Genomic DNA, 21561 nt, shown 5'->3' with positions numbered 1-21561 from the left:
GCCGTGGGGCAATTCACAATAACCAGAAAAGCCTTGGCAAGTTGCCACTTTGAAAGGTGTTGTGTTGTCCCATACAAAGGGAACCGCATGTGAGCTAAAAGTGAGAGGTGTTACCCCCATTCTTATTATGAATAAAAGTGAAATCACTTTTTTAAAGTAATCTCTACACCCAGCGTGGGGCTCGAACTCACAACTCCGAGACCAAGAGTCGCACGCTCTGCCAGCTGAGCCAGCCGGGCGCCCTGAAATCCCTTGTTTCAAGGCTGGAGGGCAGTTTCTGTGGGTTCTCCATTTGGCCACGGGGAACCGTGTTTCTGCCACTGAAGGGCAGGACTCTCAAGACCTGATGAGCCAGCTGGTGCATGGTCTGAGATCCCTGTCTCTCGGCCCCTTCACTGCGTGCTTTTAGAATCTTCATTAGAGGGAGTCTGAGGAAAGAAGGGACAAAACTGAAGGCTCCTTTCGATAAAGAGGGAAAAACTCAGGTGAAGGTATTAAAACACTCAACATGAGTTCAGTAAGAAGTCAGGTCGGGAAGTGCCTGGCCGGATCAGTCGGAGCATGGGACTCTCGATCTCGGGGTTGTGAGTTCAGGTGTGGGGCCTACTTAAAAAAAAAAAAAAAAAAAAATTTCCTTCCTTATGGGTCATCACCAAATGGGACAGGGTGCACGTGTGGATTGACAGTGTCTGTGGGGCCCATGTGGGACATGGGGTGGGAGCTGGGCTGCTGCGGGTGGGATCCATCCGAATTGACCCTCATCCCCATGACCTGCCTCCACGACCTCCCTCAAAACTGGGAGGGATGCCAGGGTTCAAATTCACAGAGTGCCCAGTAGTTTGGGGCAACAGATAAAACCTGATAAAATGTATTGGGGCTAAGGTGATGGCTTGAAAAGGTTAAGGTTTGGGAATCACTGGGAATATCAAATACAATCAGACTTCTTCAGAACTCCCTTAATCCTTGGTTGAGAAGACTTTTAGTGGAGAAAGAAACAGAGCTTCGTTTTGGAGGACGGGTGTGTAGGCGTGGGTGTATGTCCCTTGTATGGAAACTTCCTCCACAATATTCTTGCTAGCTGGTTTTCTCTGTTGGGAAATGGGACGAACCATTAATTTTTTTTTTAAGATTTTATTTATTTGACCAAGAGAGACAGAGAGAAGGAACACAAGTAGGGAGAGTGGAAGAGGGAGAAGCAGGCTCCCCACTGAGCAGGGAGCCCTGATGTGGGGCTCAATCCCAGAACCCTGGGATCATGACCTGAGCCGAAGGCAGACACTTAGCGACTGAGCCACCCAGGTGCCCCTGAACCGTTAATTTTTATTTCTGGTATAAAATAGGATCCAATTTTGTCTTTTCCTGTAGATGAGTATCTATAACATCCAGCACCATTTTTGGAAACCTCTCTTTTCTGCTGTCGCTGTATCTGGTGTCCATCTGTGCATAGGTCTGTTTCTAGGCTCTCTCTTGGGTCCCATCTGCCCATTTTCCTGTCCCCCACCAGCAGTGCCCTGCCCCATGACTGTGGAAAATGGCAGGACTGCTCTCTGTCAGACTCAGGTATCAAATGGGCTTCCTTTGTGCTATTCAAGAGCATCCTCACTAGTTTTGACCTTTGACATGATGGGGCTCAGGACATATGTCACCTTGGCATATTGAATATCTTAAGCTGGAGAAATTTGAGAAAATGCCAGAAGGAGGAAGGTCATTCTGACCTCCTCTTTTGCCCTTATTCCCCGGCACAGGTCATAAGACCCCCCCATGGGAAAGGTGTCCTCCCTGTACCAGGAGGAGGGAAGACATCCTCATCACCAGAGACAGGGAATTTGGGGCTGAGAATTGTGCACAACCTTATTAAACCTACCCTGTCTTTCTAGTTGCTTCCTTACCATGGACTGCCCCCTAGACCAAAGCCATCTGCCTCGTCAGTTCTTCACAAATAGTTTCTTTGTTTAAGTGGTAGAAAAGCTTCCTGCTCGGCTGCTATTTTGGTTCTTCATTCTCTTGTGAAGGTTCCCATGGACATGGAAATGTTCAGTAAAATCTGTGCTTTTCTCCTGCTAATCATCTTTGCCAGGTTAATTTTCAGACCCAGCCAGGGACCCCAAGAGGGTTGAGGAAAACTTTTCCCTCCCCTATAGACATTTGTAGGGTAAGTTTTAGAATCCAATCTCGCTGCCTCTCACTGGCTCCCTGGCTTGCATATGCGTGCGTACACACACGCACACCAACACACACGCACACCAACACACACGCACACCAACACATCTTTCTGGATTTTGATTTGAATTGCATTTAATTTAAAAATTACTTTGGGGGGCGCCTAGCTGGCTCAGTGAGCAGAGCGTGCAACTCTTGATCTTGAGGTCATAAGTTTGAGCCCCATGTTGAGTGTAGAGATTACTTAAATAAATTTTAGGGGCGTCTGGGTGGCTCAGTTGGTTAAGCATCCAACTCTTGGTTTCGGCTCCGATCATGATCTCAGGGTCATGGGATCAAGTCCTGCATCAGGCTCTACACTCAGCAAGGAGTTTGCTTGAGACTCTCCCTCCCCCACTGCCCCTCCCCCTGCATGCACTCTCTCTCTCTCTCTGTCTCAAATAAAGAAAATCTTCCAAAAAAAGTTAAAATAATAAAAAATAAAAACTACTTTGGGGAGAGTTCATATGTTTACAATATCTTCCGGTCCTGATCTTGGTATATCTCCATTTATTTACGTATTCCTTATTGTCCCTCAAAATTTTATACTCTTCTCTGTCAAGTCTTTGAATTTATTCTTAGATACTTTGTACTGTTACACTGTTGCATAAGTCTATATTTTCCATTCTAATCTGTATGCCTTGTTGCCTTGCGGAGCTGGCTGGGGCTTGTGGTAGGGCTGTGTGGAAATGGTGGTGTAGAGGCTCATTCCTGATCTCAGTGAGGATGTTTTCTAAGTCTTACCATGAAGCATGATGTTCATGGTGGGTTGTTTCATTTTTATAGATGTCTCTTAACAGATAAGGAAGTTCCCTTATATTCTTATTTTGCACGGAATGTTGTTAGAATTGAGAATGGAGGGCGCCTGGGTGGCTCAGTTGGTTAAGCGACTGCCTTCGGCTCAGGTCATGATCCTGGAGTCCCTGGATCGAGTCCCACATCAGGCTCCCTGCTCGGCAGGGAGTCTGCTTCTCCCTCTGACCCTCCCCCCTCTCATGTGCTCTCTCTCTCTCATTCTGTCTGTCTCAAATAAATAAATAAAATCTTAAAAAAAAAAAAAAAGAATTGAGAATGGACGTTAGATTTTATCAAATGCTTTCTCTGCATCTATTGAGATAAACAGAGAACAATAGGTGGTACATTGTATTAACTACATTTTCTGACGTTAGATGATTTTGTATTCCTGTGATAAAGTCAACCTAATTGTATTTTATTATCCTTTTAAAATAGTATTAGATTCTGTTTGGTAAAGTGATTTAGGGTGTTTGCATCTTGGTTCATGAGAAGAAAATTGTAGTGAATTTCATTCTTGGCACTGCCCTGATCAAGGTTTTGTATCAAGTTAAGCTAGCTGGTTCATTCCCATTTCTTTAATGTTTATCAGATTGTTCAGGTTTGCTGTTTCTTCCAGAGTCCCATTTTTCAGTTAATGTTTCTTCTAGGAATTTATCTGTGTGGTTTACATTTTCAAATATATTAAATTGATCACAACATCCTCTTACCCACAAATCTCATCCAAAGAAAGTGATATTCCATTTCCATTTCTGCCAGGTTATTACTTATATCCGATCTCTCCCCAATCAGTTGAACAAAGCTCTATCAGTTTTATTAGTCTTTTCCAAGAACAAACTTTTGGCTTTGTTGATCCTCTCTTGCATATCCGTGTTTTCCTTGTCTGTTGCATAAAATTTTTTCCTGTTTATTTCCTTATATTTTCTTTGGGTTGTTTCTCTGTTATTTTTTTAACTTTTTTTTTTTTTTAAGATTTTATTTATTTGACAGAGACACAGCGAGAGAGGGAACACAAGCAGAGGCAGAGGGAGAGGGAGAAGCAGGCTTCCTGCTGAGCAGGGAGCCCGATGGGGGGCTCAATCCCAGGACCCTGGGATCATGACCCGAGCCGAAGGCAGACGCTTAACGACTGAGCCACCCAGGCACCCCTATTTTTAACTATTAAAGATGGGTGTTTACTGTTGGTGGGAATGCAAGCCGGTGCAGCCACTCTGGAAAACAGTATGGAGGTTCCTCAAAAGGTTGAAAATAGAGCTACCCTATGACCCAGCAATTGCACTACTGGATATTTACCCCAAAGATACAAATGTAGTGATCTGAGGGGCACCTGCACTCCAATGTTTATAGCAGCAACGTCCACAATAGCCAAACTGTGGAAAGAGCCCAGATGTCCATCGACAGATGAATGGGTAAAGGTGATGTGGTATGTGTGTGTACACACACACACAGGAATACTACTCAGCCATCACAAAAATGAAATCTTGCCATTTGCAATGACGTGGATGGAACTAGAGGGTATTATGCTAAGTGAAATCAGTCAGTCAGAGAAAGACAATTATCATATGATCTCACTCATATGTGGAATTTAAGAAACAAAACAGAGGATCATAGGGGAAGAGAGGAAAATAAAACCAGACGAAATCAGAGAGGGAGCCAAACCATAAGAGACTCTTAATCATAGGAAACAAGCTGAGGGTTGCTGGAGGGGAGGGAGGTGGGGAGATGGGGTAACTGGGTGACGGGCATTAAGGAGGGCACGTGATATAATGAGCACTGGATGTTATATAAGATTGATGAATCACTGAACTCTACCTCTGAAACTAATAATACACGGTATGTTAATTAATTGAATTTGGATTGAAAAAAATTCTTGGGGGGGAAGAAAAGTCAACCTTAAAAAAAAAAAAAAAAGGCATCATCACAGCAAGATTCCCTGTGTTGCCATTTGACATCCACACCCACTTCCCTCCCCTCCTCAGCCTACCCCTTAACCCCCGGCATCCTCTAATCAGTTCTCCATTTCCATGATTTTGTCACTTCAAGAATATTATATAAATGGAATAATATAGTATGTCACCTTTGGGGGTTGGCTACCCTTTTTTTCTTTTTTTTTAAGCATAATCCTCTGAAGATTCCTTCAGGTTGTGTATGTTAATAGTTTGTTCTTTTTTATAGCTGAGTGGTACTCCAGGGTATGGATGTACCACCTTTAGTTGATCTGGCTTGTTTCCAGTTTCTGGCTATTATGAATAAAGCTGCTGTATACATTAAAATAAATAAAGATAGGTGTTTAAGGGCGCCTAGGTGGCTCAGTTGGTTAAGCGTCTGCCTTCGGCTCAGGTCATGGTCTCGGTCCTGGCATTGAGCCCCACATCGGGCTCCCTGCTCAGTGGGGAATCTGCTTCTCCCTCTCCTTTTCCCTCTCCCCCTCAACTTAGGAGCTCTCTCTCAAATAAATAAATAAGTAAATAAAATCTTAAAAAAAAAGATTAGCTCATCAATTTCACCTGTCGTATTTTCTCATCTACATCCTATAAGATCATACATTTCCCTTTAAGTACTAGAAAGTAGTTATTTTATTATTGTTTAATAATATTAAAAATATCTTCTAATTTCCATTCTTAGACACATGGGTATGTAGAAGTACATTCCTTTCTCTCCTCAGGTTATACTTTTTTAAATATCGGAGAATCATTGACACACAATATCCTATTAGTTTCAACTGTACATCATATTGATCTTTTTATTGATCTGGATATTTTTATACATTATGAAATGATCCCCACCATAAATCTAGTATCCTCTGTCCCCATACAAAGTTATTACAAAGTTACTGACCATATTCTCTATGCCGTACATTGTATCTCCATGACTTCTTTATTTTATAACTGGAAGTTCATACCCCTTAATCCCCTTCACCGATTTTGCCCATCCCCCCACCCAGTCCCCTCCGGTAACCAACCATTTGTTTTCTGTATGTGTGAGTCTGCTTCTGTTTTTTCTTCCATTTTTTTTTTGTTTAGATTCTATATACAAGTGAGATCGTATGGTATTTGTCTTTCTCTCTGACTTATTTCACCTAGTGTAGTACTGTTGACGTTGATCCATGTAAGATTTCATGGTGAGATGGCTGCATAGTATTCCATTGTGTATATACCCCACATCTTCTTTATCCATTCTTCTATCACTGGACACTTTGGCTGCTTCCATTGCTTCCCTTTTCTCCACATCCTCGCCAACTCTTATTTTTTTGTCTCTTTGATAATAGCCAATCTGAAAGGTGTGAGCTGATAGTTTACTGAAAACTACAATAAAATCAAAACTAGATTGGTATTTCCCAGATGATGAGTGATGTTGAGTCATCTGTCTTTTCACGTGTCTGTCGGCCATCTGGATGTCTTCTTTGGAAGAATGTCCATTAAAGTCTTCTGCCCCCCCCCCCCTTTTTTTTTTTTAAGTAGGCTCCACACCCAACGTGGGGCTCGGACTCACAACCCCGAGATCAAGAGTCACATGCTCTTCCAACCGAGCCAGCCAGGCACCCCCCTGCCCATTTTTAATCAGGGTGTTTGTTTTTAATTTGTGTTAAGTCCTTTGTATATTTTGGCTATTAACCCCTTATCAGATGTATGATTGCAAATATTTTCTCCCATTTCCTAGGTGGTCTTTTGTTGATGGTTTCCTTTGCTGTGGAAAAGCTTTTTAGTTTGATATAATCCCATTTGTTTATTTTCTCTTTTGTTGCCCTTGTCTGAGGAGACTGGTCCAAAAAAACATACTGCTAAGAATGATGTCAAAGAGCTTACTGCCTATGGTTTCTCTGAGAGTTTGACAGTTTGGGGTCTTACATTCAAGTCTTTAATCCATTTTGAATTTATTTTTGTGTATGATGTAAGACAGTGGTCCAGTTTCATTCTTTTGCACCTAGCTGTCCAGTGTCTCCAAGACCATTTATTGAAGAGACTCATTGTATATTCTTGCCACCATTGTCCTAGATTGGCTGTACATGTGTGAGTTTGTTCTGGGCCCTCTATTAAATTCCATTGATCTGTGTGTCTGTTTTTGCGCTGCCTTGATTACTGTGGCTTTGTAGTATAGTTTGAAATCAGGGACTGTGATACCTCCAACTTTGTTCCTCTTTCTCCGGATTGCTTTGGCTATTGGGGTCTTTTGTGGTTTTATACATATTTTAGGATCCTTTGTTTTATGAAAAATGCCACTGGTATTTTGTTAGGGATTGCACTAAATCTCTAGATTGCTTTGGGTCGAATGAGAATTTTAACAGTATTCTTCCAATCATGAGCACAGAATATCTTTCCATTTATTTGTGTTAGAAGTACATTTCTGAATTTCTAAGCATACAAAGATTTTTCTTGTTCTGTTTTCCTATTGATTTCTAACTTAAGTGTACTGTGGTCAGAGAATATACTGTGTTTTCAATTTTTGGAAGTTGGTTGAGACTTGTTGTAGGGCTGGCTTTTGTAAATGTTTGTGTGCTTTGAATGAATGTGGATTCGGCAGTTCTTACAGTTTTCTCCATGTCTTTTAGGTCCAGTTTGTTCATCACATCGTGCACATCCTCTTTGCCCGTAATCATTTGTGTTTGTTCTATCAGTCACTGAAAGGCATAGTAAAATATAAATATATTTATACTATATATGCTATATTTTAAGTATAAGATAAATATGCAATAAGTATACTACATTTACACACTATAATCAGTAATCTTATTTTTTTTTAAACTGAGCTTTATGTCCAGCATGGGGCTTGAACTCACGATCCTGAGATCAAGAGTCGCATGCTCAACAACTGAGCCAGCCAGACACCCCCAGTAATCCTATTCTGATTAAAGATTTATCTGTTTCTCTTTGAAGTCATGTCAGTGTTTGATTTACATATTTTGAGGCTATGTTATTAGGTGGTAAGATTTACACTTGCTATTATTTCCCTGCTATTTTTATCATTATGAAGTAACCCATTTTTCTATCTAGTAAAGTCTTCCCTTAAATATTATTTAAGGGAAATGTTAATATATTAATATAGTTTTTCTTTTATTATTTGCATGTTGTATCTTCTATCCTTTTACTACTTTTTTAAGATTTTATTTATTTATTTATTTGAGAGAGAGAGAGAGAGAGAGAAATAGCATGAGAGGGGAGAGGGTCAGAGGGAGAAGCAGGCTCCCCGCTGAGCCAGGAGCCCGATGTGGGACTCGATCCCAGGACTCCGGGATCATGACCTGAGCCGAAAGCAGTCACTTAAGCAACTGAGCCACCCAGGCGCCCCTTTTACTACTTTTTTTTAAAGTAATCTCTACACCCAACATGGGCCTCAAACCCACGACCCCAACATCAAGAGTCACATATTATACCGACTGAGCCAGCCAGATGCCCAATCCTTTTACTACTTTAACTTCTTTATTGTGAATCACATACATATAATGTTAGTAAAAAATTATAAACCCTATGTCTGTGTTGCCACCATCCAGGTTTCCAGCCTTATCTTTCAGCCACTCTGTGTCCTTATTTTAAGGTATGTCTCTTGTAAATTGCATCTAGATGAATTGTTGAACTCACAACTCCCAAGATCAAGAGATGCAAGGCTCCACCAGCTGGGTGCCCCCTTTCTTGTGTCCTTTTAGACTGACATTTTATCATTCACTGATACGCCCCTTTGTAGGTTTGGAAGTTACAGAGTTAGGTTTTGTTGTTATAGAAATTTCATCAAAATCACAACATGTATCCTTACTTTACCAGAATCTGAAGCTTAACCTATACTTTTATCTACTTTTTTGAATAATACAAGGACTCTAGAAATTTTTCAGCGGAGCTCCCACCCTGAGTTATTGTGCTCATGTATTACAGTCCTGTCTTTTTCTTTTATTTTTTTAGGGGAGGGGTAAAGGCAGAGGGGGTGGAGGAGAGAGAGAGAGAGAATCTTAAGCAGGCTCCATGCCCAGCGCGGAGCCTGAGGCCGGGCTCAATCTTAGGACCCTGAGATCATGACCTGAGGGGAAATCGAGAGTCTGACAGTTAACTAACTGAGCCACCCAGGCGCCCCCTACAGTTCTATCTTTTCAAAGCTCTATGAGATACTGTTGGTCTGTTTACCCAAGGACTTACCATCTTCTTTATTCGCCATTCCTTTTTTTAGACTCTAACGTTCTGTGTTGTTTTTCTTCTGTCTGAAGCACATCCTTGTACTTCCTTTAGTGATATTTTGCAGAAGTCAAACTTTTTAGTGGTCTGAAAATGTCATTCCGGAATTCTTGAAAGATATTTTCACTGGATATAGAATTCTGGAATAGCCATTATTGCCTTTCAGGACCTTAAAGGTACCTTTCCCGGCTGCCTTCTGGGTTCTGTTGTTCGGTAATTTTCCCTCCCCTTCTGGATCCTTCTAAGACTTTTATTTCTCTTTCTTTGGTGTTCTACAGGTGCTCTGCCCACATTTTTCTCTCACTTTACCTTCTGTAAATTTAAATATGTGTCTGGGCCTTTGTGTCATTTGCAGGAAATCAAGCCACGTCAGTGTTGTGGACACTTTCCCCTCTAGTTTCATCTAACAGTTTATAGTTTTTATTTTTACATTTAGGTCTTTGATCTACTTTTGAGTTAATTTTTATATAGGGTGTTAAATAAGGGTCCAACTTCATTTTTTTGCATGTGGATATCCAGTTTTCCCAGCACCGTTTATTGAAAAGACTGCCCTTTCCCCATTGAATCATCTTGGCACCCTTGTCGAAAATCATTTGACCATATAAAGGGTTTGTTTCTGGATTGATATGTAACTTCTTCAGGATTAATTAAACTGGATCCCTCACGCATATTCATAAATGTCATGGTGCTTTGAGTCATTAATTCCAGGATTCGGGACAAGCTGTGTGCAGTGCTGCTGGCCTCACTCAGACGGGAGGCTTGTTGGCTGTTCTTTCTTTAAGGCCTAAAATATACTTAATCAGATGTTTTTCTCAAAGTATTTGTATGTAAAAGTAGTTCACTTTGCCACTTCCAGCGACATTTAGAATGGTGAAACAGTGACTGATATTAAAGAATCCGATCTTCTAGTTCTGCCCCCCCAACCCTATTCCTCAAAACACACACATCCTAAACACGCCTCCTTGAAGTATTTCGTTCCCTCCATAACCCTCTGCTTTGTCTTGATTCGTTGACAGGTTGTGACATTTTTCTCTCGTCCCAGCTGTGTGGACAGTGCCACACGCCCTCCGAACAACGACGGCTCTTGCGTGCATCTCTCAGTGTTTCTTTTGTCAGAGAGCCCAGCAGAGCCACCAGCCTTCCAGTGCCAGCCCTGAGCTGAGCGAGGAGTGCCCAGCCGAGATGGTGAAGATGACAAAATCCAAAACTTTCCAAGCTTATCTGCCAAACTGTCACCGAACATACAGCTGTGTCCACTGCAGAGCCCACCTGGCCAATCACGATGAGCTGATCTCCAAGGCAAGTGGTTTGTGTCTGGGAAATGATGAGATCCCCTTAAGGATGATCGTACCTACTCCGTGGACACACAGTTAACCATCACATGACTTCCTGGGTCGGTTGTGTTCCTACAAGTCTAGAGCCTTCTGGGCAGCGTTGATGAAAGTTTTGTGCGTGATTGAGTGTGACTGCTCTGTGATCCTGGTATGATGTTGGTCATGGTGTTTGCACAGTGGGTGGGTTTTGAGGGCTAGGCAGCTGGGACAGAAAATTACAAAAAGCAAGATGAGTAGGTTACTTGCCAGAGCAGTAAAGTTCATGTAAAACCAAAAAACACTGAAGGAACAAAGGAAGTCTAGAAAATCTGGGGAAATAGTTCAATAATAGGGAAATTAAGAAATGTTAACTCAGAATGCTTAAGAAGAAAACAGGCTATCATGGAGGAATGGGGGCAATTGGATCTTTTAGAAAAATACCCAGGAGGGATGCTGTGAACAGGCCCACAGCAGCTGCTCTGGGCACTCTGCAGGGCCTGGAACAGCCTCGTGGATGTGAAAAGAACAGTCCAATTCATTATTATTAAGTTGGACTTCTTTTTGGCAACACGTGAGGTCTGTGATCAACCACTTGTGAACATCCAAAACGATAGATGAGCGAGTGTGCCCCCGGGAAACTGGGGCCGTTCTCTCCTACCCATCCTCAAGGGTCATGACCACCGCCCCCCCCACCCCCCCAATCCTCACAGGTCTCCCTTGCCGGGGCTATGTGAGCCTCCTGCTCCTTCAAAAGCAAAGTCTATCAGGAAGTTGGGCCTCTCGGGAATCTCTGCTTAGGCTTCCTGTTTCACTCAGAAGAACGCTCACCTGCTTGGGTTTTAACTAGGTGATCATGGGCGGCATCTAAACCTAAATGCGGTGGAACAAGGCAGAGTTTCTGCCGTGGCTCCTCTGTCCATTCTCGGTGGCCTCCGAGGCAGGCTCCGGGTGTGTCACGGTGTCCGAGTTCACGGAAGGCAGAGCCGCTGCGGGGCCTCCCCGGGGAGCCGCGTGGCCTGCTGACCCCCCGGAGCCCGGACGGCGGCGTCGGGCGCCGTCCGGGCCCTTGTTCTGAAGCGCACGGCGCGGACCGGTGCTGAGGTGGGCCCGAGGGGGTTTGAGGTGCTGCCTTGAACGAGCCCGAGAGCCCTTACGCTGTTTTCTGATGCCACGGGGCGCAGAGGCCCGCTAGGTGGAAACAGCCGCGGCCTCGGCGGAGCAGCCCCGGAGGAGAGCCCTGCCGGGAACCTGGGCGCCCCCGGCGCATGCGCGCTGCCGAGACGCGTCGGGCCTCGCGCTCCGGTGGGCGGTCCCGGAAGCGGCCGCTTTTCCTTCCGCACGTTGTTTGCCCACAGCACTTCCCACGTAGAGCAGAAGCGGGTTCACGTGAGGGCGGAGGTCCGGACAGGGCTTCCCCCGCATCCGGGTCCATCTTAGTCGGTGATGCCCTGGCCCAAGGGAGCCGTTCTCGGGGCGGGCGGGTCTCGTTGGCAGGCTCTGGTTTTACCTGTGGGCCACGGCCGGCGCGCCACCTGTTTCCGTGACGTGTTATCGGGCCGCCGCCACGTTCGTGGGTTTGCACAGCGCGGACGGCTGCCGCCGTGCCCGCCGGAGCGCCAGCGTCCTGACCGCAGGGGCTGCGCGGCCCCAGAGCCTAAAACCCTTCTCCGCGGGCCCGCATTTAGGGCGGTTTGCAGACCCCGCTCTAGTGTGACTTCCGTCTAAAGCCGAGCCACAGATCTGGCCACATCACTGATCCCAACCCTGTTTAAAAAAAAAATAAGGATTTGGCGGGGAGGGGGGAGAATTTGCAGAGTAGGCAAGAGGATTAGGAAAATTGGTCTACAGAATTGAAGGCTGATAAGGATGTGTGGGGAAGCCCGTAAGTGGATTATTTGCTAAATTGGACATCAAGTAATATTCCTAATTCTAGAAAGCCACTTGAAAGGGAAACTCTTATAAAGGGTTTTTCTCTTTTTCTTTTTTCTTTTTTAAAGATTTTATTTATTTGAGAGAGAACGAGAGTGTGAGTGAGAGAGAAGGGCGGGGGGGAGGGGCAGAGGGAGAAGCAGACTCCCCACTGAGCAGGGAGCCCGACGTGGGACCCTGAGATCATGACCTGAGCCAAAAGCAGACGCTTAACCCACTGAGCCACCCAGGTGCCCCTCTTTTTTTTTTTTTTTTCTTTTTTCCTTTTTCTTTCCCCTTTTTTTTCTCTGAAAGCTGTATATTTCAATCAGAACACTGCTCGCCTCAGGCTAGGTTATGCCGCAGTAACAAAGAGCCCCCAAACCGCAGTGGCTTAGTAGCTTAGCATGAGGGTCTCTGTGTTGCTCCAGCGAACGCGTGTCCGGGGTCAGCGGGGGGCACTGCTCTCTCTACTCGTGGAAGGGACTGCGAGTCCTGGCACAGCTCAGTGTCACGTGCACATGAGGCAGGGACGGATCTGCTTTCCCCTCCTTACCCCTGACTCCATTCCTTCTGCTTGTCTCTGTTAGTCGTGTGGCATATGGTCTCTCTCTCTTCTATAAGAACATGGTTTTCCATTTTCCCTTTTTTTAAGATTTTACTTATTTGAGAGAGAGAGCGCATAAGCAGGGGAGGGGCAGAGGGAGAGGGAAAGCAGACTCCCCACTGAGTGTGGAGCCCAATGCAGGGCTCCATCCCAGGACCCTGAGATCATGACCCAAGCTGAAGGCGGACACTTAACAACTGAGCCACTCAGGTTCCCTATGGTTTTTCCTTTAACTGAAGGGCCCCCACGACATGGCAGTTTATGGCTAGCTCTCCTTCACTTCCCAGGGTCTCTGACTTTCTCCCCATACCCTCTCGTGCCCAGCTGCTTCCGTCCCCCTCTTAATGTCTGCATGAGTCCTGGACGTGAGTGCCCTTGTTTGCTCACTTGTCAGTGGGTATCGCTGTCCCACCTTTTTGCAACTGCAAACACTTACCGGTGACCATTCTTGTCACACGTTTCCCTATGCACTCTGGTTGTTTGTCTTGATAGTGAATTCTTGGGAGTGGGGCAGCTGGTCACACAGTGTGTGCCTCTTATATTTAGATATTGTCACCCTGTGCTCCAGTCAACATTCCTCACCCGTCTTTTGAATTTGTGCTGAGGTGATAGGCAAAAAAAAAAGTTCTCTTGATTTGGTTATTTTTGAGGTCCCTGTGTTCCCCTCGGTCACTTAAGCCTGGCACCAAAGCGGACGAGCCCCCCCATCTGCCTAAGAGGGAACTCACATTCCCTCTTTCGCTGAGAGTGAAGGGTGCGGGCGCTAAGTCTGGAACTGACCCGACCATACCCCATCCTGCCTCCTTTATCATCCCAGACTACATGAGAATGCTACAAGCTGTTTCTTGGCTTATAGCACTTTCCTGGGGGAGATGTCACTGGAAGGTCCCTTCCTCCAAGTAAGGGGTCATCTTGGGATGTGGTTTTGCTTTAAATTTCAGTGGAAAAGCATGGGAACATCCCCTCAGCCCTACTACCTGACCATGGTGGTGCTGCATGTCCTGGCCGGGGGAATCGGGACGCTGAGCAGCCCCCCGGGGCTCTAGGAGCGCTGTGACTTCTGGGTCCTGTGTGGGGTCCGGGGCCCTGAGGGCCTATGGTCACTGCTCCTCCTGAGCACTGCTCGAAACGGCCCACAAGGCGGCCCTTCCACTCAATTTGAGGTCCATGACCTGAAACAGTCTCTCCACCTTCATCCCAAAATGCCAAACTTTCCATCTTACCGCAATAAATCTGTTAAAATCTTTTCTTCTTTGCAGTCTTTTCAGGGAAGTCAGGGACGAGCCTACCTCTTCAATTCTGTGTGAGTACTACTGCCGTTGGCCATGTGGACATGCTGTGTTCATGGTCAGATCCCATCTAGTGCTTCTGTCCATCCCTGCACTTAATTACTCAAAGCCGGAATATGTAGATAGAATTCCCCAGTGGGCTAGAATGACCCAGTGGTTTTGTTTTTGGTTCTTGGGTTTTTTTTCTTAAGATTTTATTTATTTGAGAGTGAGAGAGAGGAGAGAGCACGAGTCAGTGGGAGGGGCAGAGGGAGAGGGAGAAGCAGACTCCCTGCTGAGCAGGGAGCTTAACTGATGAGCCGCTCAGGCGCCCCTGGAAGGACCCAGTGTTTTGATATGATCTTCAGGAATTCCTCTCTCTCTAGTGTGAGAGTTTGGGGGAGAGGTGTGCTCTTACCTGAGAATGAGCTCCCACACGCGGTGTGGTCTGTGACCCATTTGTGGTGGGTTTGATTTTGACCGCGCTCCATACAGAACTGTGGTCGCTGTGAATCCCATGTTGGGATTCTCCTGGGGCAATTCTCCTGGGGAAACAGAGCTGTTCCTTCTCATGAAGGGTGGTGGTGGGCAGGGGGCGGTGCCTCTGGTAACCAGTTAGCTGGAGAAAGAACCACCCAGGGCGGGGCGGAGGGGGGCCGGTGGAGAGTTGGGGGGGGCGGATCCTGAGCGCTGTCCTCGCCTCCTCCCCCGCAGGGTGAATGTGGGCTGCGGCCCCGCGGAGGAGAGGGTCCTTCTCACTGGCCTGCACGCGGTCGCGGACATCTACTGTGAAAACTGCAAAACCACGCTCGGGTGGAAATATGTGAGTACCCGTCCACACCGGCCTCACGGAGACTGCGCAGACTTACCACGATGAATAAAACACATGTCACAAACAGAAACAAAATTTGCAAAGGAATAAGACCTCCCGCTGGAAGTGTCAGAAAATCCGTGTTCCCGTAACAGAATCTCTTTTGAGCTGATTAAAGATGGAGGTCCCCACGTGGGCGCACCTGCGCTCACCTCACTCCCAGGGCAGGGGTGACAGCCACGCTGGTTGGGGGAGCATGTGGCCCCACCCTGCAGACCTGTGCCCTCCGAGGGCCCCCTGGAACGAGGGGAGTGTCCCCCACGCAGGTGGCTGGTGACGTTACTTTGCAGTAGCGGTGACAGCAGACCCCACTGCGGTGCTGGGCACAGTTGCTGCCGGCCCACGGGGGGCTTGGCCCGTGCGCAGCTTCTGCCCACCCCACACACACGCACTCCCTGCTCCTGTTGTTCCCCACCCCTCCCGTTGACTCCCAGGTTTGTCCCCAGTGCCCCCGACCACCCCTGGTGGCATCCGAGAGGTGCGTGTGGGTGTGGCCGGTGCCTGCCTTCATTCAGTTGTCCTCTGCAGCCATTCTGGCCGTCTTGGGCAGGGCCACCTGTGCTCCCTCCTCCTGGAATTCCTGATTGTTCCTGTTCTCCGTATTCCCCATCACACACGAGGAGACACAGTCCCCAGCATGGAGATGGGCTCCGTGAGGCCTGCGCAAGAGCGTGCACGCACACACACACACACACACCCCCACACACACACACATCGCCGAGCCCTATTCCGTTCTACCCTCACTGCCCATCTGAGGGTCTTCTCTTCCTCCAACATCTTGGAGGTACAATCCTCAGGGTGCTTGGTATAGTTGCCTTCACTTGCCTTTTACCTGCAGTCCCTGCAAGGAGTATCTTGCTCCTCTTCCTACCTCCCAGATTGCCTTGCGCATGGTAGATGCTCAGGGACAAACGTGAATTACCCTTCCCCTGTGAGTTGATCTGTAAGGTAAGGAGGAGTAGAGGTGGGCTGTCCTGGCCCACCCGGGCTTGTCACCGAGATAGACCCTTCCCCCGTCCCTGGTCAGCAGAACAAGGAACACCTGGGGAGACTTGATCTCATACACTTATTTTCTTTGCCAAGAGTGTAATGAGGTTGAAAAGTGAAATCGATTCTGCCCTGAAACCTTCTTTCTACTTTTTTTCTTTTTCAAGGAACATGCCTTTGAAAGCAGTCAGAAATATAAGGAAGGAAAATTTATTATTGAGCTTGCCCACATGATCAAAGACAATGGTTGGGAGTAAAGTGAAAACTTTGTTCTCTTCTGAATACTATTTTGTGAAAGAGACTGTAAGCGTAACGGAGGCATCCTGGATGACAGTATTTCTTGAACTCGAACCTTACGGCGGGCTGGCCTCTCCCGGCCGTTCGGGTGGTAAGGTGTCCCTCCAGCCTCTCTCCTATTCACGTACATGGCTGTTTCTGAAATGTTTCAATGACCTTTTTCTAACTTCTCAAGTTCTAGAGAAAGAATTAACCAACTGATGACTTACCTGTCTAGTTAATACCTTCCTTTAAGCTATGCCTTTAAGATAGAGTTTGGCTGTGCTCCTTCATGTTTGATAGAAACCAAACCAAACTTCCGCGGACCACAGGGTTAGGGGCTTTTTGGGGAGCAAGCTCACTCCCCTCTTTTTTTGAGTGAGGGTACTGTAGGCCACTTTTTTTTCTAATTTGTGAAACTACAGATGGGTTATTCCTCTTGCAGATGAGCTGTTAAGGCATAGTGCTCATTTAGGAATCTTCCAGAAACAGTCAAGAAATCTATACACCAAGGGACCATTTTTTTTTTTTTAAAGCCTTGTTGAGAACTAGACGACACCACTGGTTACATTTTAGATAAGCTATAAATAGAGAAATCTGTCTAATGGAACATCTTGTTTATTTAAGCCAACAGCCTCCTTATCTAGAAAGTGACAGCAAAGACTGTCCCTGCGGGCCGCAGGTGCGCATGCGCATAGGGCTGCAGGCCTGGCTCTAGCAGTAGGGCTTCTGTGGTAGGTGCTGATGGGGCGGTCCACGCAGTTAGAGGTTAACGCACTGGACCGAGTCAAATCGGATGTCCTTTTTTATTCTGTTGTACTTGAAGAAAATGAATTACTTTTGCATATGAAAGAGGCCAGAACTAGCGGGATGAACTTCCAAACTTGAGATTTGGGAGATTATTTTAAAATTTTTTTCAGGAAAGAGTCAAGTTCCAAAACAGATTTAAACTTTGTAAATGAATATGGGTCTCCCGTGCCCCACTGGTTCTGTCCCTTGAGCTGACACAGAAGCGACCTGGGCGGTCTTCTATGCCCCGTGTCTCTGCAATGTATTTTAAGTTCCGATCCACCTGTGCCTCCGCAGGGAGAGGGCACGAGGCAGGGTTATGGCCAGTTTTCAGAGAATGGAGGCCAAAAATCATTCCCAAGTAAGTTTTGGTTTTCAATATTCTGACCTGACTCCGGCTGCCGGGCCCGGCCTGCTGCTCCAGGAGTCTGGTGGGGCCTTGCGTGTAGCATGGCATGAAACTCCTGAGACCCCAGTGCTGGGGGGCGGGAAAAGGGCCCAGCGAGGCAGGGGGAGAGAAGGGCAGCGCACCCCGGCCCGCGGCTCTGAAACCACCTGCAGAGAAGGTCAGCCCAGGGGCACGTGTGAGCTGGCCAGGAAGGGTGGGAGAATGGCTTCCGGTCCCTGGGAGGTCCCTTCCCTCCCCCCAGCCCTCCCCTGAGCCCAGAGCCCACGGCCCGGGCAGGCACTGGGCTCCCCTGACTGGTTCTGGCACAGCTGCCCCCTAGAGCTTCCCTTTTGGCACCCTCTTTCTGGCTCAGAGCGAAGCCTTGGGATGTGGGGAGATGCGGCGCCCTGCTCCGGGCGAGGGGACAGGCGCCCGAGTTAGCGTACGCACGTCTCCAGGTGTCAAGGGCAGGTCTTCGTACAGCTGTGTGAGCCTCTGCGCGTGCAGGTACTCCAGCAGGCTGCTCTTCCCCGAGCTGGCGTCCCCCGCAGATTCCGGTTGTCCCAGCACAGCCCCCGTGTGTCTAAGTTCATGTTCAGCTGTACAGCCTTCAGGCGCCCGGGCCCGCAGGCGCGGCGCACTCGCTGCCGTGCTCTGAAATCCGAGACGCTTCGCCCTCGAGCTGGCACGTGCAGCGTGGACATCGGCTTCCGTCCTTAGTGGCCACCTTGAAGGGACAGAAAGGCCCCTTCATTGAGGAGTGAGTACTCATCATTGAAAACGTCGCCTAAACTGACATTTCCCTTCTCGTCTTGGTTCCTCCATGAGCCTCCGTGCTGCGCCCGAGGCCTGGAGAGGATGAGGGCCGGGGGGTCCCGGGGGCGCCGAGGGCAGGGCTCCTGAGCGCTCCCCAAGCTCTTCACTTAAACTGAAGAATCTTCTCAAATTCTTCTGACCGAGTTTTGTGTATACTAAACCTATATTTAAAGCTTTTGTATGTTCTGGGCAAGTTTACTGCTCCTTCGATTTGAGCACTTTGGTTTTTGTATTGTCTTTTGTGATGGCATTGAAACATTTTTACTAGTGGTCTTCTGCCTTATTTTGTATTTTTTTTTTTTTGTAATTGATTCCAACGAAAACTCTTACCACTTTTTTTGTTGGTCTTCTGAGAAATCCAAGCTCCTTTCGAAACCAAATGAACGGACCGTGAGCTGGCTTCAGGGAAGGACATTCATGAGACCACAACCAGATGTGCTGGTAAAGTGTTGGAATGTTCCACCCTCTTAAATTCCTAAACAGTAAATATCATCCTGTGACTTTTATTTAAATTATTTAAAATATTTTTTTCCTTAAAGAATGGGAGGTGATGCCAGGATCATAAATGCATTTAACTTGAACTATGTAGTGTTCTCTGGCACAGCACATCTGCTTTAGAAGTGTGGTTTAGTTTTGCCGTTTTATATATACATATATATAGTATTTTTGTACCTAATGCTTATTCTTGATGGCATCTGTCAGATATTAGGCAAGATCAGACATGGGAATTTTTCCAAAAGCCCTTTAATTTACCTGAGGACTTCACCAGGTACTTATAAAATCCAAGTGGTTTTAATATCTAGAAAACTAATTTAAGTTCCAAAACGACCTACAGCAATGTAAACCGTCCTTTGTGAAAGGCTCTTGGGTGGACCTGCAGCCCAGGGTGGCCTGGCCGTCATTGCCTTGGGCCAGGTAGGTGTGGCCGCTGGGCACAGCTGGAAGGACGGACAGATGGACAGCAGCCGGGTTTGCCCCTTGGAGCAGGACTGCCACGCTCACGTGCACAAGCCTCCTTCAGCCTCCGTGTCCAGCCCTCTGTCCTCTGCGTCTTTGTGAGGTTGAAAAATAAAGCTTCCACTGTCAGATGGTGTCCTTCCCCGTAGCGCCTCCTGTCTCGGGCGCTCTGCTCTGATGCTGGGAGCTTTGGGTCTGGGGTCTCCGAGCTCCTCCTGTGACCACTCCGGTCCCATGTGGTGACATGCAGCCCGCCGTGTCCCGGAGCACTGAGCCACCGGGCTCCCCATCCGGCAAGTCTGGGAGGAGGGTAGGGGGCTGGTGCACGTAGCCCGAGAAAGCCTCACCTGAGCTCCCCCCGCCCCCAAAGGCTGAGGAGTCCGGGAGCCTTCTGGGACCCTCCCTCTCCAGGGCCTCCCTCCACCCACACCCTGAGCCACCAGCAGCTGTGTGTTGTTTACACGGCTGTCCCTGCGCGCAGCCCTCTCCTGGGTGAACAGGCTCTTGGCGGCATCCTGGGCACAAACACTGCAGTGTAAGCCTTTCAGCAGCTACCTGATGTCTCGGTGTAGCCGGGAGGGGTCATGGTGAGGAGGTCGTGAAGGACGACGAGGGCCTGGCCCCGGGCAGAGGGGTGAGCGGGCGCTCTCTAGAGCCCCGGCCCCCAGCTGCTGCCACAGGCAGAGGACTGCGGAGGGACAGGGTGCGTGGGGAGCACAGCCCTTGTTCTCCACACACAGGACAGCCCGTGACTGGTGTGAAGCAAGAGGACAACGGGCAGACGAGCTCTGGGAAGGGGGCCCAGATGGCACCTGCGTGGACGTGCACGAGGGGCTTGAACCGAGGCAGCGAGAGACCAGGCTTGGGTCTGGGGTTCAGCATCAGAGGTGGAAAAGGGGGAGCCCAGGTATGTTCTGGAGCTGCTGTGGACATTTGAGGGTTGGGTGAAGGAAAGAAGAACCAAGGACCGAGCCTGAAGTTTGCAGTGTGACCAGCTGGAGGGGGTCGTGGCCCGTGCCGGCCCGAGGACGACAGGCCTTGGGAGTGGGCGTGAGGGGTGGACAGCTGTCACCACGCTTCTGCAGAGGTGCTCTGGGAAAGCCGAGGTAGTGGCGTCAAGGTCAGGAGCAGGGAGCCACGCTGGCACGGGCTACAGAGCGAACAGAAAACAAAGGGCGGGCCTGCAAACGTTAGCGTTTTTTTTTTTTTACATTTATAGAAAAATAAAGTCAAGGGAAGGGATTCTTTAAGTCCGGAAACGCTGGTGAGGCCGGTCTGGAAGCCCTAGTGCTGGGGTGAGGGGTCGAGTGTTTGAGCACGAAGTCAGGCCCGGCGGGCGGGGGGTGGGCAGCTGCTCCCACGTGCACTCCGCTTACCATCCTGAGGCAGAGGGGCAGGGGGTCCTGGGCACAGCCCCCACCTGGGCCGGGCGGCAGGAGCTCCCCAGCGTGGGCAGCACGCAGGTGCAGCGCCCACCCCGCGGCCCCAGGGGAGGAGATCCAGGCTCTGTGAGCCGGTGTTTCTAACCAGGTCCCAGGTGCCCCACTGAGTAAACAGTCCCCGAGAGGAGGACGCAGACGGGGTGGGGAAGGGTAGGAGAGCCAGAGGCAGGAGACTCTGCCTTCCTCCCCGGCCCGGGCTGCAGGCGGGCCTAAGGGCAACAGCCCATGCCCGGCAGTCTGAGACGTGGGCTCGGGCTCGGCCCGGGGCCACTGTACCGAGTGAAGGCTGGGAAGGCCCGTGGACTCCGAGGGCCAGGAAAGGGGACTCGGGCAACAAGTAAGAGCTTTAGTAAGCTGTAGTCGGAAGGGCAGAGAACTCTGTGGTGTGGACACAGGCCCCCAGCCCTGAGTCCCTCCGGGGCTCCAGAGGGGCCGACCTGCTGCTACCATGAGCTGAAGTCCCCAAAGCCTCGGCTGGGCTTCTTCTTGGCCACAGGGACAGCTGTGCTGGTGGAGGGCTCTTCCTCTGCTGCCCGTTTCCTGGAAAGCGGAGACTCACTCTGGCTGCTAGGCGTGGACCAGTCCCCCGCGCTGGGAACCCACGCTCTCCCGCAGCACCTGCTCGGTGTGAGGTCACAGTCACATACGCACCCCCCCCCACGCCCGGGGTCCTCGTGCACGGTGGCGCTCCCCCCCGGCACCTGCTCACCCCCCATGCCCGGTGCTCGCTTGCCACGGGCAGCGTCTGACCCGTGGGCACCGGGAGGCTGGGAGAGCAGCACGCAGACGG

At 48.6% G+C, this 21561-nt stretch overlaps 2 protein-coding genes and 1 long non-coding RNA gene across 8 annotated transcripts in view; 1 reads left to right on the top strand and 2 right to left on the bottom strand.

Moving 5' to 3' along the window:
* Window positions 1-7378: 7378 nt before the first annotated feature.
* Window positions 7379-11593, bottom strand: LOC144379904 (uncharacterized). Its single transcript, XR_013443432.1, has 3 exons — window positions 11291-11593; window positions 9114-10685; window positions 7379-7609 (listed from the first exon to the last, which is right to left on the bottom strand). It is a non-coding gene; the product is annotated as an uncharacterized LOC144379904 (long non-coding RNA).
* On the top strand, window positions 10316-19458 carry YPEL1 (yippee like 1). Of its 2 annotated transcripts, XR_004912279.2 has the most exons (5): window positions 10316-10448; window positions 14237-14280; window positions 14960-15068; window positions 16271-18316; window positions 18727-19458. XR_004912279.2 is itself a non-coding variant. In XM_036076462.2 (4 exons), exons 1-4 carry the CDS (start codon window positions 10332-10334, stop codon window positions 16358-16360), a joined length of 360 nt encoding a protein of 119 aa, XP_035932355.1. In that variant the 5' UTR covers window positions 10316-10331; the 3' UTR covers window positions 16361-19458. The 2 variants fall into 2 exon arrangements, 1 of the variants encoding a protein (XP_035932355.1); XM_036076462.2 differs by having other exon boundaries at window positions 16271-19458.
* PPIL2 (peptidylprolyl isomerase like 2) overlaps window positions 18653-21561 on the bottom strand; it is a 27022-nt gene continuing 24113 nt past the window's right edge. The window contains exons 20-21 of one of the 5 annotated variants that reach the window (XR_013443431.1): window positions 19791-21389; window positions 18653-19628 (exon numbers count right to left, since the gene is read on the bottom strand). Coding sequence is in view for 4 of the 5 variants with exons in the window: in XM_078060688.1 (XP_077916814.1) it covers window positions 21215-21389 (175 nt within the window). In the remaining variant the exon portion in view is untranslated. Of the gene's footprint in view, window positions 21390-21561 lie in introns of all 5 variants that reach the window. The other 4 variants (XM_078060688.1, XM_036076460.2, XM_036076459.2 and 1 more) reach the window with 4 other exon arrangements.

Source organism: Halichoerus grypus, chromosome 13 (genome assembly GCF_964656455.1).
Source record: "Halichoerus grypus chromosome 13, mHalGry1.hap1.1, whole genome shotgun sequence".
Taxonomy (NCBI): domain Eukaryota; kingdom Metazoa; phylum Chordata; class Mammalia; order Carnivora; family Phocidae; genus Halichoerus; species Halichoerus grypus.
Note: the sequence above shows the minus strand (reverse complement) of the source record. Positions and strands in the feature narration are given on the sequence as shown.